The 17,095-nt window shown below is 39.7% G+C and overlaps 1 protein-coding gene across 4 annotated transcripts in view; it reads right to left on the minus strand.

Moving 5' to 3' along the window:
* Window positions 1–15,198, minus strand: part of scarb1 (scavenger receptor class B, member 1) — a 52,107-nt gene extending 36,909 nt beyond the window's left edge. For 2 of the 4 annotated variants that reach the window (XM_061927387.2, XM_061927384.2), the window contains exon 1: window positions 7,271–7,608. In XM_061927387.2, the coding sequence (XP_061783371.1) occupies window positions 7,271–7,390 (120 nt within the window). In that variant the 5' untranslated portion in view covers window positions 7,391–7,608. Of the gene's footprint in view, window positions 1–7,270; window positions 7,609–15,050 lie in introns of those variants that run through there. The other 2 variants (XM_061927385.2, XM_061927386.2) reach the window with 2 other exon arrangements.
* Window positions 15,199–17,095: the final 1,897 nt, after the last annotated feature.

The following is a 17,095-nucleotide window of genomic DNA, read 5'->3' on the forward strand; positions in this document are numbered from 1 at the left end:
CATGAAAAATGGGTGCAAAAACAAAAGTATTGTGTTTATTTTTCTGTTATATATATATATATATACACATACACACATATATACACACACACACACATACATATATATATACATACATATATATACACACATACATATATATATATATATACACACACACATATATATGCATGTGTGGGAAAAAATCACAAGACTACTTCATCTCTACAGGCCTGTTTCATGAGGGGTTCCCTCAATCATCAGGAGATTGAGGGAACCCCTCATGAAACAGCCCTGTAGAGATGAAGTAGTCTTGTGATTTTTTCCCACACATACATATATTGCGCTCTACTACGGTATCGAGCACTATTTTTTGGATAACCTTATTAAGACATATATATATACATATATATATATCATCATAAAGATGTTGAAATAACCTTTACAAAGCTGAAATCACAAACAACAAAATGTAGACATGGTGCCTGCCCAAAAGCGATTCAGAGTAATAAAGTATTACTGTGAATTTTATTGCAGAAGAAGAACCAGCAGTGCACGCTCCCGTGTGAAGAACACTTTTTTGGAAGAGAGTCATTTTTTGGCACAACACCGGCATCAGTAAATTGCAATGTTTGTTTTCTTCATCTCTTTCAAACAGGCCGCACTGTGCGTCCTTCTCAGCAGCTGAACACTTTAGTTCAATAGCAGAATTAACTGAAGGGAGTGGGTCCTCTTGTCAGTCATATACAATCTTTGGCACTGTTAGTATAGGCGGGACTGCTAGCTTACATCAGCGACAGAGCCTCGCCTCAGCTCACCTCGTAGTCGCAAGTCACGACTCGCTAGTGAGAAGCTGAGCAAGGTAATAAATATTCCCAAGAAAAAAGTGTGACTATTTTGGCTTCAAAACAAAAGAGCAACATCTGCCTATTAACACGGGTGAATGAGCAGGAATGCCAAATCCGTTGCAAAAAAATGGCAAAAAAACAAAGATCCAAACCTACAGTTCAAGATAGTCAATATTTATTGAAGTGAAATTTTTGCTAACAGAGATTGAGAGTCCTTTTTTTTTTTTATTGATTTTTTACTTATTTAAGAAAATTAAAAGTCATTGATCTTCTAATACAGGGGTGCTCACACTTTTTCTGCAGGCGAGCTACTTTTCAATTGATCAAGTTGTGGGGATCTACCTCATTCATATATATAATTTATATTTACTTATTTATGAAATATATGTTTTTGTTAACAAGTTAAAGGTGTTTAATGATAATACAAGCATGTTTAACACATAGTTAATATTGTTAATACATTAAAGGTGTTTAATGATAATACAAGCATGTTTAACACATATAGTTAATATTGTTAACAAGTTAAAGGTGGTTAAAAATAATACAAGCATGTTTAACACAAATAGTTAATATTATTAACAACTTAAAGGTGGTTAAAGATAAAACAAGCATGTTTAACACATATAGTTAATATTGTTAACAACTTAAAGGTGGTTAAAGATAATACAAGCATGTTTAACACAAATAGTTAATATTGTTAACTTAAAGGTGGTTAAAGATAAAACAAGCATGTTTAACACATATAGTTAATATTGTTAACAACTTAAAGGTGGTTAAAGATAATACAAGCATGTTTAACACATATAGATTCCTTTCTTTCATGAAGACAAGAATATAAGTTGGTGTATTACCTGATTCTGATGACTTGCATTGATTGGAATCAGACAGTGGTGATGATAACGTCCGCATTTTCGAATGGAGGAGAAAAAAAGTCCTCCTTTCTGTCCAATACCACATGAAAGTGGTTGGTTTTTGGCATCTTATTTGTCCAGCTTCCGTACTCCTTTGTATACACTTTACAAGAAATACATTGTCGGCAAACTCCGTAGCTTGCTAGCTTGTGCACGCCAGCTTTCTGAGACTCTTATTTTGGTAGCGCAGGCAGGATGAAGCAGAGCTTTTATTGTGCAACTGTGCAGTCGGTCTTTGGAGTTTTGACGACAGGTACGGCACCAGAGTCTGTTGAAATAAAGTGTTTCTCGCCTTCCAGTCGGTAATTTTAATGAGCTGGCAGCAGCCAGCGTCATCTCAGAAGACCCTCGGGTGCCGTGAATGTCAATCAAGTGACGAAAGTGATGTCATAGCGAAGATTTATGATCGCTCATTTTTAGGACTATTTTTTTAATGCCTGGCTGGTGATCGACTGACACACCCTCCGAGATCGACCGGTAGATCGCGATCGACGTAATGAGCACCCCTGTTCTAATACAATGGTAAAAAAAAATATGGTAACGTCAGTGCTTGGATTTTACTGCCCATTAAATATACATGGTGGTCAAGCTTAACCTGACTCTCGCCAGATCTTTGTAGCTCGCTGAGCTCCACACAAGGATCTGGGCTCGAGGGCAATGCAAACTCCTTCAAGATAGCAAAAAATAATGAACCAATCAGTATCGCCGGGCAGGTTAGCGCCGAAGCGACTGTTTGATTCAAACAACAATGGCTGACATTGATTCTGCTATTGCAACTGTTTTGTCGAATCTATCGAATATCAATTATTTAAAAGATGAACAGAACTTTTCGCTCTGTCGTTATTCAATATGTCGGCTGTTCTATTTTGGATTTCCCAGCGTCGCCCTCATCGGCGTCACGAGTTGATTTGGATGTGAGTGGTTGAAGTAGCACGTTATTCAAGATAACGGACAAGTGGTTTATCCAATCACATACAAGGATTTTTATTTTACAAGGCCCTGCCTTCTGAAATACATCTCCTCTTGAGAAGTCCCAGATCCTTGTGTGGAGCTCAGCGAACTACAAGGATCTGGCGAGAGTCAGGTTAGGTCAAGCTACAGTAGCTCTGTTCTCAATGGGTACTAGGCGCCATTTAGCTTTTCTCAAAAGAAAAAATGCCCAATGCTTGCGTTGTTTTCGGCTGTATGAATCGTACAAATCGCGAAAAGGATCAACTTTTCTTTAGAGTTCCTCGAGGGGTAATTAAAAAGGGCGAAAGAGTGCAAGGTATTATGAAAGTACAACGAGAAAAAGCAGCTCACACTCCAGTGCAGGGGAGCAGAGTCGAAGAATGCATGAGTTTGATCACTCTGTTAAAGGCTTGTTGATATGTTATTATAGTATTATCTTAATATTATTTGTATTAAACATATGTTTGCTGCAAGTGTTTCGAAATATCTACAGTACAGGCCAAAATTTTGGACACACCTTCTCATCATTCAATGCGTTTTCTTTATTTTCATGACTATTTACATTGTAGATTGTCACATCAAAACTATGAATGAACACATGTGGAGTTATGTACTTAACAAAAATGAAATAACTGAAAACATGTTTCATATTCTAGTTTTTTCAAAATAGCCACCCTTTGCTCTGATTACTGCTTTGCACACTCTTGGCATTGTCTCGATGAGCTTCAAACACACCTGTGAAGTGAAAACCCTTTCAGTGTGGACCAGCTCTATACTCTCGGCAGGGTCCTTGAGGGTGCATGGGAGTTTGCCCAACCAGTCTACATGTGTTTTGTGGACTTGGAGAAGGCATTCGACCGTGTCCCTCGGGAAGTCCTGTGGGGAGTGCTCAGGGAGTATGGGGTGTCGGACTGTCTGATTGTGGCAGTCCGCTCCCTGTATGCTCAGTGCCAGAGCTTGGTCCGCATTGCCGGTAGTAAGTCGGACACGTTTCCAGTGAGGGTTGGACTCCGCCAAGGCTGCCCTTTGTCACCGATTCTGTTCATAACTTTTATGGACAGAATTTCTAGGCGCAGTCAAGGCGTTGAGGGGATCTGGTTTGGTGGCTGCAGGATTAGGTCTCTGCTTTTTGCAGATGATGTGGTCCTGATGGCTTCATCTGGCCAGGATCTTCAGCTCTCGCTGGATCGGTTCGCAGCCGAGTGTGAAGCGACTGGGATGAGAATCAGCACCTCCAAGTCCGAGTCCATGGTTCTCGCCCGGAAAAGGGTGGAGTGCCATCTCCGGGTTGGGGAGGAGATCTTGCCCCAAGTGGAGGAGTTCAAGTACCTCGGAGTCTTGTTCACGAGTGAGGGAAGAGTGGATCGTGAGATCGACAGGCGGATCGGTGCGGCGTCTTCAGTAATGCGGACGCTGTATCGATCCGTTGTGGTGAAGAAGGAGCTGAGCCGGAAGGCAAAGCTCTCAATTTACCGGTCGATCTACGTTCCCATCCTCACCTATGGTCATGAGCTTTGGGTTATGACCGAAAGGACAAGATCACGGGTACAAGCGGCTGAAATGAGTTTCCTCCGCCGGGTGGCGGGGCTCTCCCTTAGAGATAGGGTGAGAAGCTCTGCCATCCGGGAGGAGCTCAAAGTAAAGCCGCTGCTCCTCCACATCGAGAGGAGCCAGATGAGGTGGTTCGGGCATCTGGTCAGGATGCCACCCGAACGCCTCCCTAGGGAGGTGTTTAGGGCACGTCCGACCGGTAGGAGGCCGCGGGGAAGACCCAGGACACGTTGGGAAGACTATGTCTCCCGGCTGGCCTGGGAACGCCTCGGGGTCCCACAGGAAGAGCTGGACGAAGTGGCTGGGGAGAGGGAAGTCTGGGCTTCCCTGCTTAGGCTGCTGCCCCCGCGACCCGACCTCGGATAAGCGGAAGAAGATGGATGGATGGATGGATGGTGACTACCTCTTGAAGCTCATTGAGAGAATGCCAAGAGTGTGCAAAGCAGTAATCAGAGCAAAGGGTGGCTATTTTGAAGAAACTAGAATATAAAACATGTTTTCAGTTATTTCACCTTTTCTTGTTAAGTACATAACTCCACATGTGTTCATTCATAGTTTTGATGCTTTCAGTGACAATCTACACTGTAAATAGTCGTGAAAATAAAGAAAACGCATTGAATGAGAAGGTGAGTCCAAACTTTTGACCTGTACTGTATATATGTTACGTACACTAAAAAAAAGATCTGTCAATTTTTCATGTTGGGTTTTTGTACAGTATATAAATAGAAATGGGGAAAAACAGTTCCATTATTTCTACTGTAAAATATACAGTATTTTACAGTGTATTACCACAAATGGAAGAAGGATACCACAGTTTTGTTTTTATTTACGATAAAATTCTGGTGACTGAGCTACCAGTTTTTACCGTAAAAATCTCTACATGTGTTCATTCATAGTTGTGATGGCTTCAGTGACAAGGTTATCATTATTATTGCGGTATTGTTGAATGTGCTTAAAAAGTAAACACACTGAAATCTTTGGATTATTTTTAAATGACTAAAAAAATTGACTCGCTGTTAGAAAACCCATTGTTTTGCATGTTTTGGGTTTCTTATGCTTCACTATTAACACTGTTCTGGCGGGTGTTGACCGTTCAGCGGTCCTTGAACACTTCTGTGTCATATTCCTCTGAGTAGAGATATTGATCACTCTGTCCCAAGACAGCACGGCTCGTAGGGTCAATGTGCATAATTGAGTAGCTTAGTTGCTTACACAGTAATGGGTTTAGATAAGCTTAGATTGGGCGATGTGGTTTCTCAATGGGGAAAGATGTTAATGTTTCTTGTACTCATTTCAGCATTGGAGCTAGGGAGTTACTGCTCTTCCGTCCGTGAGTTTATCAAAGTACGGCCATCAATCATAGGTTTTTGATTATTTAAATTTAAAACAGTGATGTCAAAATATTTACAGTGATTATTAATAATTGTTAAAGACCTATCTGAATCGGAATCGGAATCTCAGAGCGTACATAAAATAAAATAAAAAGACAATTATACACATATTTTATATATACACATTTATATTCATACTGTATTTTATTCACTGTTAAAAGCCTCTGAGGGCAACCATAACTGCGATGTGGCCCTCAATGACAACCAGTTTGAAACGCCAGATCTACACTATTTGATTGATTTTAAATTTGAATTATGAATTATTTTTTTAATTATTTTTTTATGGGAATTATGATTGTTTTCATGCTTATATTTGACCTATTTTGCCTTCTTGTAATTTTCTGTATAGCACTTTGCTTTGTGTATGAACTCCCTCGCCATAACCATACCTGCCAACTTTTGAAATCAGAAAAACCTAGTAGCCAGGGTCCAGGGGCCACAGGCCCCGGTAGGTCCAGGACAAAGTCCTGGTGGGGGTGCAGGGCCGACGAATTTCGTTTGAGTCTATTTCTTCCGCGAGTATTTTGTAAATGTTTTCGCCTGTGGAAGCCGTATTGCATTCCCTCAAAGACAGAAGTACTGACAATACTTTTCCAATGTCGTCATCGAAATATCGAACACAAATGGGGTACAGTTTTACATCGTCATAATCGGTACTGCCGTCAGTCGACATGCTGAATGGTTCCGTCTTCATGACATCGGCGATACTTTTTGAGGATTCTGTTCCAAGACACTGAATAATGTTTGATGTTTTGGTTCGACCACATCCATATTTTTTGGCGATTTTCGAGTTGGGAAACATTTTCCGAAATAACTGTCCCATGTGATCAGCCAGTGCGATTGGAAGTCCATGCTCAATTATTACCTACGTAAATAAAACTTCGGCATTTATCACATCCAAAGAATCTGTTTGGGCGACGAAAAAACGTTGAAAGTTTTCCACTTGTATCGCTAGCAACGGCATTAGACTTGTGTTTTTTTGTCCCAACGTGGTCTTTTACATCGCTAATTCCTCCGTGTCCGATCGAAAAATCTTGTCTGCACAAGGTGCAATTTGCGTAGTTTTCACCCTTTTTGGAACGGATAATTATTCCCGGATAGGCTTTTGAATATTCTTCACGGAATGACTGCGGTTTTCTTTTCGGTTTAAGACTCGTTTGCGATTTTTCTCCGGCTGATTCCATGATCGTTCGCTCGTTTGGAAACAATGGCAACTGGTGCCTCTGCTTGGCATTCGGAATGGCTCGATAGGAAGTTACGGGAAGCGGTGTCGATTGTCATTGTTGTTACGCGATTTCGTGAATAAAACTTTATAAAAAAAATTTTTTAATTAATGAAAAACCGTATTTTTTATCACTGCAACCGTAACCCGGAATAGGTTGATGAAAACCGTACTAATTACGGGAAAACCGGAGTGTTGTTTACAATCAAATGTGTGTTCTGCATCTCAATCATTGATACATTGGTAATATTTTGTAGAAGTAAAGATATTTTTTTGTTTGTTTTGACATTTCCAAAGCGGGGAAAGTACATTTGATGAGATGCTCGATTCGCGACAACGTCCTGTTACGCGCGGCGTGTGCGTATCCGGTCCACGCACTCCGTGACCCACTTTGCATAAACTCTCTCCCGAACTCACCTTGACTATCTGGTCGTCGATGATGAGTGGACCCACGACCACCATGACGGTGCCGAAGAAGACAGCGAGGACACCTGCGACCATGAAGCCCAGCGCCACTTTTTTTCGCTCCACTGCCATACTTTGTTATTGGTTAGCTTGTGAGCTCGCTAGCTGGTGGCGGCGGCTACACGGCCTAAAGCCGGCCGGAGCAGGGGCAAGGACACCTCCGTAGGTTGTGGACCGGTACCGTAAGATGTTTTCCCCCGGATTTTAAACATTCCAGTTGACGTGAAGAAGATGTTTGTCCTGCTTCCATTGCCATCTTATTTATACTCTTCTAACCGCGCCTCTTCCGCGCGGAGCATTCTGGGAAATGTAGTTGTCTTCCCGCCCGGTGGGATTAAGGGTCATGTTTAACTCGGGCAGGGGTCTGCAACCTGCGGCTCCAGTGGCTCCCTTTGGCTGTGAAACACAATGTCCACAAATAATGGCTACTTAATTTATTAAATGCTATATTATTATAATTCAACAGTTTTTATTTTTGGAGAGTTCTGGGATTTTGTCATATGAAAATAAAACATATTTTGATATATTGTCGATCGAAATGTATGTCACAGCCAGAGGTGGGTAGAGTAGCCAGAAATTGTACTCAAGTAAGAGTACTGTTACTTTAGAGATTTATTACTCAAGTAAAAGTAAGGAGTAGTCACCCAAATATTTACTTGAGTAAAAGTAAAAAGTATGTTGTGAAAAAACTACTCAAGTACTGAGTAACTGATGAGTAACATACACACTCATATATATATATATATATATACATATATATATATATATATATATATATATATATATATATATATATATATATACATACATATACATTGATATATACAGTATATAATTTATATGTATTTATTTTGCTGTTTTTGTTTACATGTTAAAGGTGTTTTAATGAATATACATGCATGTTTAACATATAGATTCCTTTCTTTCATGAAGACTAGAATATAAGTTGGTGTATTACCTGATTCTGATGACTTGCATTGATTGGAATCAGACAGTAGTGATGATAACGTCCACGTTTTCAAATGGAGGAGAAGAAAAGTTCCTCCTTTCTGTCTAATACCACAAGAAAGTGGTGGGTTTTTGGCATCTTATTTGTCCAGCTTCCATATTCGTTTTTATACACTTTACAAGAAATATATTGGCGTCAAACTCCGTAGCTTGCTAGCTTGTTTGCGCTGGCTTTCGGAGACTCTTATTTTGAAAGCGCAGGTGCGATGGAGCGGCACTTTTATTGTGAAGACAGGAACGTCCTCATGTGCGGTCAGTCTTTAGGCTTTTTACGGGATGTACGGTTGAAATAAAAAAGTATCTTTTTTCCTTCACACTTTTGATTGATTGATTGGAACTTTTATTATTATATTGCACAGTACAGTACATATTCCGTACAATTGACCACTAAATGGTAACACCCCAATAAGTTTTTCAACTTGTTTAAGTCAGGTCATGTGACCACCTGGCTCTGTTTGATTGGTCCAACGTCACCAGTGACTGCATCTGATTGGTGGAACGAAGTGAAACGTCACCAGTAAGGCAGGCACTTTGAAGGTCTGTCTGACAGACCAAAACAAACAAAGCGTGCATTAACAGATCGATAAAAATTAGTAGCGAGTAGCGAGCTGAATGTAGATAAAAGTAGCGGAGTAAAAGTAGCGTTCCTTCTCTATAAATATACTTAAGTAAAAGTAAAAGTATGTTGCATTAAAACTACTCTTAGAAGTACAATTTATCCCAAAAGTTACTCAAGTAGATGTAACGGAGTAAATGTAGCGCGTTACTACCCACCTCTGGTCACAGCCCCGATTCATCATCATTTTATTTATTTCCACATTTATTCATTTTCTTCCATTGATGACGAGGTTGTTGTTTTCCCTTTTTAGAATACTTGCCAACCTTGAGACCTCCGATTTCAGGAGGTGGGGGCTAGGGGGTGGGGGGCGTGGTCGGGGTGGGGGCGTGGTTGGGGGCGTGGTTAAGATATATATATATAAGAAATACTTGACTTTCAGTGAATTCTAGCTATATATATATATATATATATATATATATATATATATATAAATGATAAATGGGTTGTACTTGTATAGCGCTTTTCTACCTTCAAGGTACTCAAAGCGCTTTGACAGTATTTCCACATTCACCCATTCACACACACATTCACACACTGATGGCGGGAGCTGCCATGCAAGGCGCTAACCAGCAGCCATCAGGAGCAAGGGTGAAGTGTCTTGCCCAAGGACACAATGGACTTGACTAGGATGGTAGAAGGTGGGGATTGAACCCCAGTAACCAGCAACCCTCCGATTGCTGGCACGGCCACTCTACCAACTTCGCCACGCCGCCCCTATATATATATATATATATATATATATATATATATATATATATATATATATATATATATATATATATATATATATATATATATATATATATATATATATATATATATATATAAAAGAAATACTTGAATTTCAGTGTTCATTTATTTACACATTCACATCGACGTCCCACTGGGGTGAGTTTTTCCTTGCCCTTATGTGGGCTTTGTACCGAGGATGTCGTTGTGGCTTGTGCAGCCCTTTGAGACACTTGTGATTTAGGGCTATATAAATAAACATTGATTGATTGATTGATTGATACACACATAACACTCATCTACTCATTGTTGAGTTAAGGGTTGAATTGTCCATCCTTGTTCTATTCTCTGTCACTATTTCAGAACACACACATTATACAAATATACATTATAAAATCAATAAGAAAACGGGAGCTCTAATTTGGGAGTCTGAATTAGGATCAGAAGTTCCTATATAAACATTGCGTACTCACGTCGCCATTTTGTATTGATTACTGCAGCTGTGCACTGGATTCATTCACAAATACAAACTACAACTCACAAAAACTTTATAGAGTTAGGCTCCACCATCAGAATGTGTACTTAAACTTATAAAGATCACATGGATATTATTCAGTGAGTTGATTCACCAAAACTAACCTGTTATACAGGAGGAAAAAGCACACAGGACGTTTCAATTGTTCACAGACTGGTCGCTCTCATCAGAATGACAAGACACTTCCGGTCTGCAGGTGATAGCATTCAATTGGGAAGGAACGCCCTACTGACCAATGTGAATACTGATAAATGTGTGATGACAGCTCCAAAAACGAACTAAAACCACAAAATAAAATAAATAAATCAACACAAAAATGTGACACATTATGGGTGGGTCACATATGCATGTACAGTAGATGGCAGTATTGTCCTGTTTAAAATTGTCACAACATTGCTGTTTACGGCAGACCAACTGCTTTACGGTAGACGAAAACTTGACTGCTGTTGTTGTGTGTTGTTACCGCGCTGGGAGGACGTTAATGAAACGGCCTAACAATAAACCCACATAAGAAACCAAGAACTCGCCCTCGATCATTAGCTGTTTATATTGTGGGAAAGCGGACGTGTGAACAGGCTGTCAACACGTCACTCAGGTCCGCATGGAGCTGTAGGGGGCGTGGCCTCCAGCTCCGCCTGAATTTTCGGGAGAAAATTTGTCCCGGGAGGTTTTCGGGAGAGGCGCTGAATTTCGGGAGTCTGCCGGAAAATCCGGGAGGGTTGGCAAGTATGCTTTTTAGTCAAATTAGCCGCAGAATATTGGAGCGAGTTGATTTTTTTTTTAATTCATTAATAAGGGAAGTACTACCGCATTTTTCTCTAATGTTCCAAATATTTTGGTGATTTGCTTCGTTATACCCAGAAATAAAATGTGAGTCGTTTTTTTGTCATGTGTTTGATTTCATAAATTCTATAGCGCAAGTGTAACGAAACTATAAGTGGTGTTATCGTCATTTTAAAGTTAAAGTACCAATGATTGTCACACACACACTAGGTGTGGTGAAATTACCCTCTGCATTTGACCCATCCCCTTGATCACCCCCTGGGAGGTGAGGGGAGCAGTGAGCAGCAGTGGTGGCCGCGCCCGGGAATCATTATGGTGATTTAACCCCCAATTTCAACCCTTGATGCTGAGTGCCAAATAGGGAGGTAACGGCTCCCATTTTTATAGTCTTTGGTATGACTCGGCCAGGGTTTGAACTCACGACCTACCCATCTCAGGGTAGACACTCTAACCACAAGGCCACTGAGCAGGTGCAGGAATCGAACAGAGTTTGCGGCTCTCGGTAGGTTTTATTTGGGGGTATATGGGCTTAAATGGCTCTTTGTATGCTGAAGGTTGCCGACCCCTGAACTCGGGTTTAATACGCTGTGTACACGAATAAACATATATAATGCAATGTGATATTTATTTAGTAGCGCAGCACCAGAGCAAAGACTTGAAAGACAGATCGGACCTTCTGAGACAATCAACATAATGAATAAAAAATGCATACATAACATGTTAGTGTTTTTACCATACTTGCCAACCTTGAGACCTCCGATTTCGGGAGGTGGGGGGTGGGGGCGTGGTCGGGGGTGGGGCGAGGTGTGGTTGGGGGCGTGGTTAAAAGGGTAGGAGTATATTGACAGCTAGAATTCACCAAGTCAAGTATTTCATACATATATATATATATATATATATATATATATATATGTCTTAATAAGGTTATCCAAAAAATAGTGCTCGATACCGTAGTAGAGCGCAATATAATATAAGGAGAATTCAAAACCAGATGGAACAATCACAAGGCTTCTTTCAGGAACCAAAACCTGCGGAATACCACAGAACTCAGCAAACACATTTGGGACCTCAAAGACAATAATGTTGAATATTCAATAACATGGCAAATTCTTGCATCCAGCACACCTTACAATAGTGGTAATAAAAGATGCAACCTATGCTTGAAAGAAAAACTGTTTATTATTTACCGTCCAGACCTGTCATCCCTCAACAAGCGCAGCGAAATTGTAACAGCATGCCGCCACAGACGGAAACACCTCCTAGGTAACACATGAGCCAATCACCACGCCCCTACACCAGCCTGTACCCACCCACTCTGTGCCCTATATAATCCATGGTATGTGAATGCTCCCATTAAAATCTCCTGATGATTGAGGGAACCCCCCCTCATGAAACAGGCCTGTAGAGATGAAATAGTCTTGTGATTTTTTTCCCACACACACATACATATATATATATATATATATATATATATATATATATATATATATATATATATATAATCTACATCCTGAAAATATGCAAACAAAACTGTGTTTAGATAATTGATACTTCAAACTTGCATAAATATAACATGAATATAACATAACTTGGCTTCTGAGAGCTTCAAAATGTAATGAATAAAATGCTAAAGTTGTTGATGAACGAGCAATTATTTTAATAATTAAATATGGTCATTTTAAATGAATTATTATGATCATTTAAAATTAATTATTTCAAATATGTTTATTTTAATGTATAATTCTATGGCTGGATGTAATAAGGAGTCAGAAAAAATACAAATAAAAATACAATTAATTTTGATGTTTTTAGCAAAATATAGTAAACATTTATTTATTTTTTTAAATTAATAAATATATTTATTTTTAGGTAAGATAAACATAATAATACAATTTATCTCTAGTCTGGATGATTTAGTTCTTGTCACCCTGTTGTCCTCCCGTTGTGAAAAAAGGCTGTCCTCAATCAGGTCCGCATGGAGCTGGAGAAGCCGTGGCCTCCAGCTCCGGCTGAAAATCGGGAGATTTTCGGGAGAATATTTGTCCCGGGAGGTTTTCGGGTGATGCGCTGAATTTCGGGAGTCTCCCGGAAAATTCGGGAGGGTTGGCAAGTATGGTTTTTACACTTTCAGTATCGTCAACTGCTCATCTATTTTTTTTAGATATATTATTAGTTACAGTTTTTCCAATAAAGAATCAAATGAATCCAATTCATCAGAAAAACCCAACATTTTTAACCTAAAACACATTCTTCACAGGAAATAGTAACAGTTCTGCAAACATAAAACAATGCAAAATACATATAAATGAGGAATGAAATGCATAAAAATATATAATACTGTGCGATGTTTATTTAGTCGCTGAACTAGCGCAAAGATTTGAAAGACTGATCGGACCTGCTCAGAAAATCCACATAAGTCTTATTCCCAAGTGTTGCACCATGAATTGATTAACGTGGACCCCGACTTAAACAAATTGAAAAACTTATTGGGGTGCTACCATTTAGAGGTCAATTGTAGGGAATATGTACTGTACTGTGCAATCTACTAATACAAGTTTCAATCAATCAATCAATCAAATATGTAGCTCATGTTTACACAATGAAATCAATTAACAGCAACTTTAAGCAAATTAAATACACACCATGTTAGAGTTCACTTCCAATACAGTCAATTATTCTACACTACAGTGATACTACCTCAACCCGGGGCCGGCCCGTGGCATAGGCCGTATAGGCAAATGCTAAGGGCGCCGTCCAACAGGGGGCGCCACGCCAGTGCCACAAATGTTGGAGGAAAAAAAAAAAGAAAAGAAAAAAAAAAGAAAAAAAAAAAAAAAAGTTGGTACTATTATTTCTAAATACAAAAAATAATCCCACGTTAATTAAAATGCAAAGTAAAGCCTATTTATTAGAAATATTATTTGTTACATTACAAAACATTACGCCCCCTCCCCCTGCACGGTGCGCCCCCTCCCTTCCCGTATCATGACTCTTTTTGGACGTCACCACATCAAAAAATCAACACAAGATGTCAAAACGGCCAAAACTGTCAGGTGCCCAGGGAAGAAAAAAGAGAAAAGAAGAGGAGGAGAAACGAGAAAAGACAGAGGTAGCAGGTAGGTAACGTTAGCCTACATGAAATTATTTGTCTGTTACAGAATGTGATAGTAGCTGGCTTTTTAGCATTAAGCTAATGTTACATGATTCGGCAATTGCTAATCAATAAATAGCTAGTTCTGTTTTAACGTCGGGTTAATATTGTGGAGGGGGCTAAATTGTTATGGAAAATAATAATGTAACGTTAGGTAATTACAGTACTCCCACCTTACATTCCTCAGGGACATTTGTATTAGATCTTTTAAGCAGGTGTTTTTTGTTTACATTGTTATTGCCTTCTGGTTAGCTAATGTTTGCCCTGCAGGTAATAGTCACTTTTCCACCCCTTTATATATTAGGTATAGTTGTAAGTAAAAAAAAAAAGGTCAAAGACAAAGCTATTCAGTTTCTTGTGAGTATATACACTTCACTGCCGATGTGGGGGGGCGCCACCTAAAATCTTGCCTAGGGCGCCAGATTGGTTAGGGCCGGGCCTGCCTCAACCCATGCAATTTTTCCAATAAGGAATGATATACATTTAATTAATCAGTAAAAAAAACAACACTTTTAACCCATAATTATAGTTTAACAAACATGCAAAATATATAAACATTTAACATCACTTTTACCTTTATTAGAAAATTGTTCACGAGCATTTAATTTAATTCAATAGGTTGTCACCTTCTTTCTCAAAGGGCTATCACTCGCAACTTTCTTTGGCCCCCGGTGGGTCATTTTGCAGTGGAGCTCAATCAAAATGTGTGGGATTCTTTGTTTGGACCCTCTCTTTCGAAAACACACCAGTTTTTTGTTTTTTTTTCTGGCGTAATGTTTGGTAACCGAGGCGAAAAGCGGGCCAGATGGTGTGATATTTAGACTTTATTACAGTTGACAGGAAAACAAAGTTGCTTTGGATTGCTGAGTGAGAAAAGTTCTCGCCTCCCTGTACACAAACGACGTACCTTGATGATCTGGTCCTTCATCACGGCCTGGCCCACAAAGATGAGGATCACTCCGGAGATGACGGTGAGAATTCCGGCCACGATGAATCCCTCCGCCACTCTGGACTTATTGATGGCCATGACTGCAGCTTCTCCTCAGGGTCTCCAGCAAAAAGATGCGAGGAGGCCGCCGTGAGTCTGGCTAGAGTTTATAGCCCGTAAGGCCACGCCCCTTGCATCCTGCAAGGAGGAGCAGCGTGGAATGTTGGGTGTGAGTCCTTATTGGGATATTACGATATCAAAAGGTACGCAGATGAGAATCTCATCACCTTTAAATGTCAGACGACTGCAGGAAGGAGCAAACATCCTTCACTTCTAAAGAATATCTTCAAACAAGAAACGTGTGTGTGTGTGTGTGTGTGTGTGTGTGTGTGTGTGTGTGTGTGTGTGTGCGTGTGTGTGTGTGTGCGTGTGTGTGTGTGTGTGTGTGTGTGCAGGATGTGGTGAAACGTTGTGTAGCCATAATCTTGCACTGATTTGCCCACAGGGTAAAAATACTAATTTTGACTTTTTTTTTTTTTTTTTAATCTCCTTGACCATTTTCATCATTCATCCTCAAATGAGGGAAGTCACGCTTGCTGTCACATGACTACTCAGCACAGCGCCCTCTCATTTGGTCTATACATGATAACATGATGGCACGACGAGATGATAATGTAAAGACATGATGTGGTGATGTGATATGATCACATGATAACATAATGATGTGATATGGTGACAGGATAACATAATGACATATTGACATGATATGATCACATGATAGCATAATGACATGATATAACATGATATGATCACATGATGACATGATATGGTGACATGATATGATGACATGATAACATAATGACGTGATATGATAACATGATAATGACATGATATGGTGGCATGATTACATACTGACATGATATGATCACATGATAACATAATGACGTGATATGATAACATGATAATGACATGATATGGTGGCATGATTACATACTGACATGATATGATCACATAACATAATGACGTGATATGGTGACATATGTTGACATGATAATGTAATGACATACTGACATGATATGATCACATAATGACATGATATGATGACATGATAAGTTGACATGATATGATGACATGATAACATATTGACATGATATAATCACTTGAAAATATAATGACATGGTATGGTGAGACATGACGACATGATAACGTAGTGACATGATTCGATCACATGATAACATAACGAATTACATGATATTGTGACATATGAGGACATGATAATGTAATGATGTGATGACATATTGACATGATAATGTAATGACATAATGACATGATAATGTAATGACATACTGACATGATATGATCACATGATATCATATTGACATGATAATGTAATGACATACTGACATGATATGATCACATGATAACATAATGGCATGATAATGTAATGACATACTGACATGATATGATCACATGATAACATAATGACATGATAATGCAAAAACATACTGACAGTTTCCAAAAACAATTTGAAATGTGGACTCGTCAGACCACAGAACACTTTTCCACTTTGCATCAGTCCATCTTAGATGAGCTCGGGGCCCAGCGAAGCCGGCGGCGTTTCTGGGTGTTGTTGATAAATGGCTTTCACTTTGCATGGTAGAGTTTTAACTTGCACTTACAGATGTAGCGACCAACTGTAGTTACTGACAGTGGTTTTCTGAAGTGTTCTTGAGTCAATGTGGTGATATCCACAGAAGCATTTAAGTCCCATCTTAAAACTCATTTGTATACTCTAGCCTTTAAATAGCCCCCCTGTTAGACCAGTTGATCTGCCGTTTCTTTTCTTTTCTCCTCTGCTCCCCTTTTCCTTGAGGGGGGGGGGCACAGGTCCGGTGGCCATGGATGAAGTGCTGGCTGTCCAGAGTCGGGACCCGGGATGGACCGCTCGCCTGTGCATCGGCAGGGAACATCTCTGCGCTGCTGACCCGTCTCCGCTCGGGATGGTGTCCTGCTGGCCCCACTAT

Source organism: Nerophis lumbriciformis, linkage group LG32, assembly GCF_033978685.3.
Source record: "Nerophis lumbriciformis linkage group LG32, RoL_Nlum_v2.1, whole genome shotgun sequence".
NCBI lineage: Eukaryota > Metazoa > Chordata > Actinopteri > Syngnathiformes > Syngnathidae > Nerophis > Nerophis lumbriciformis.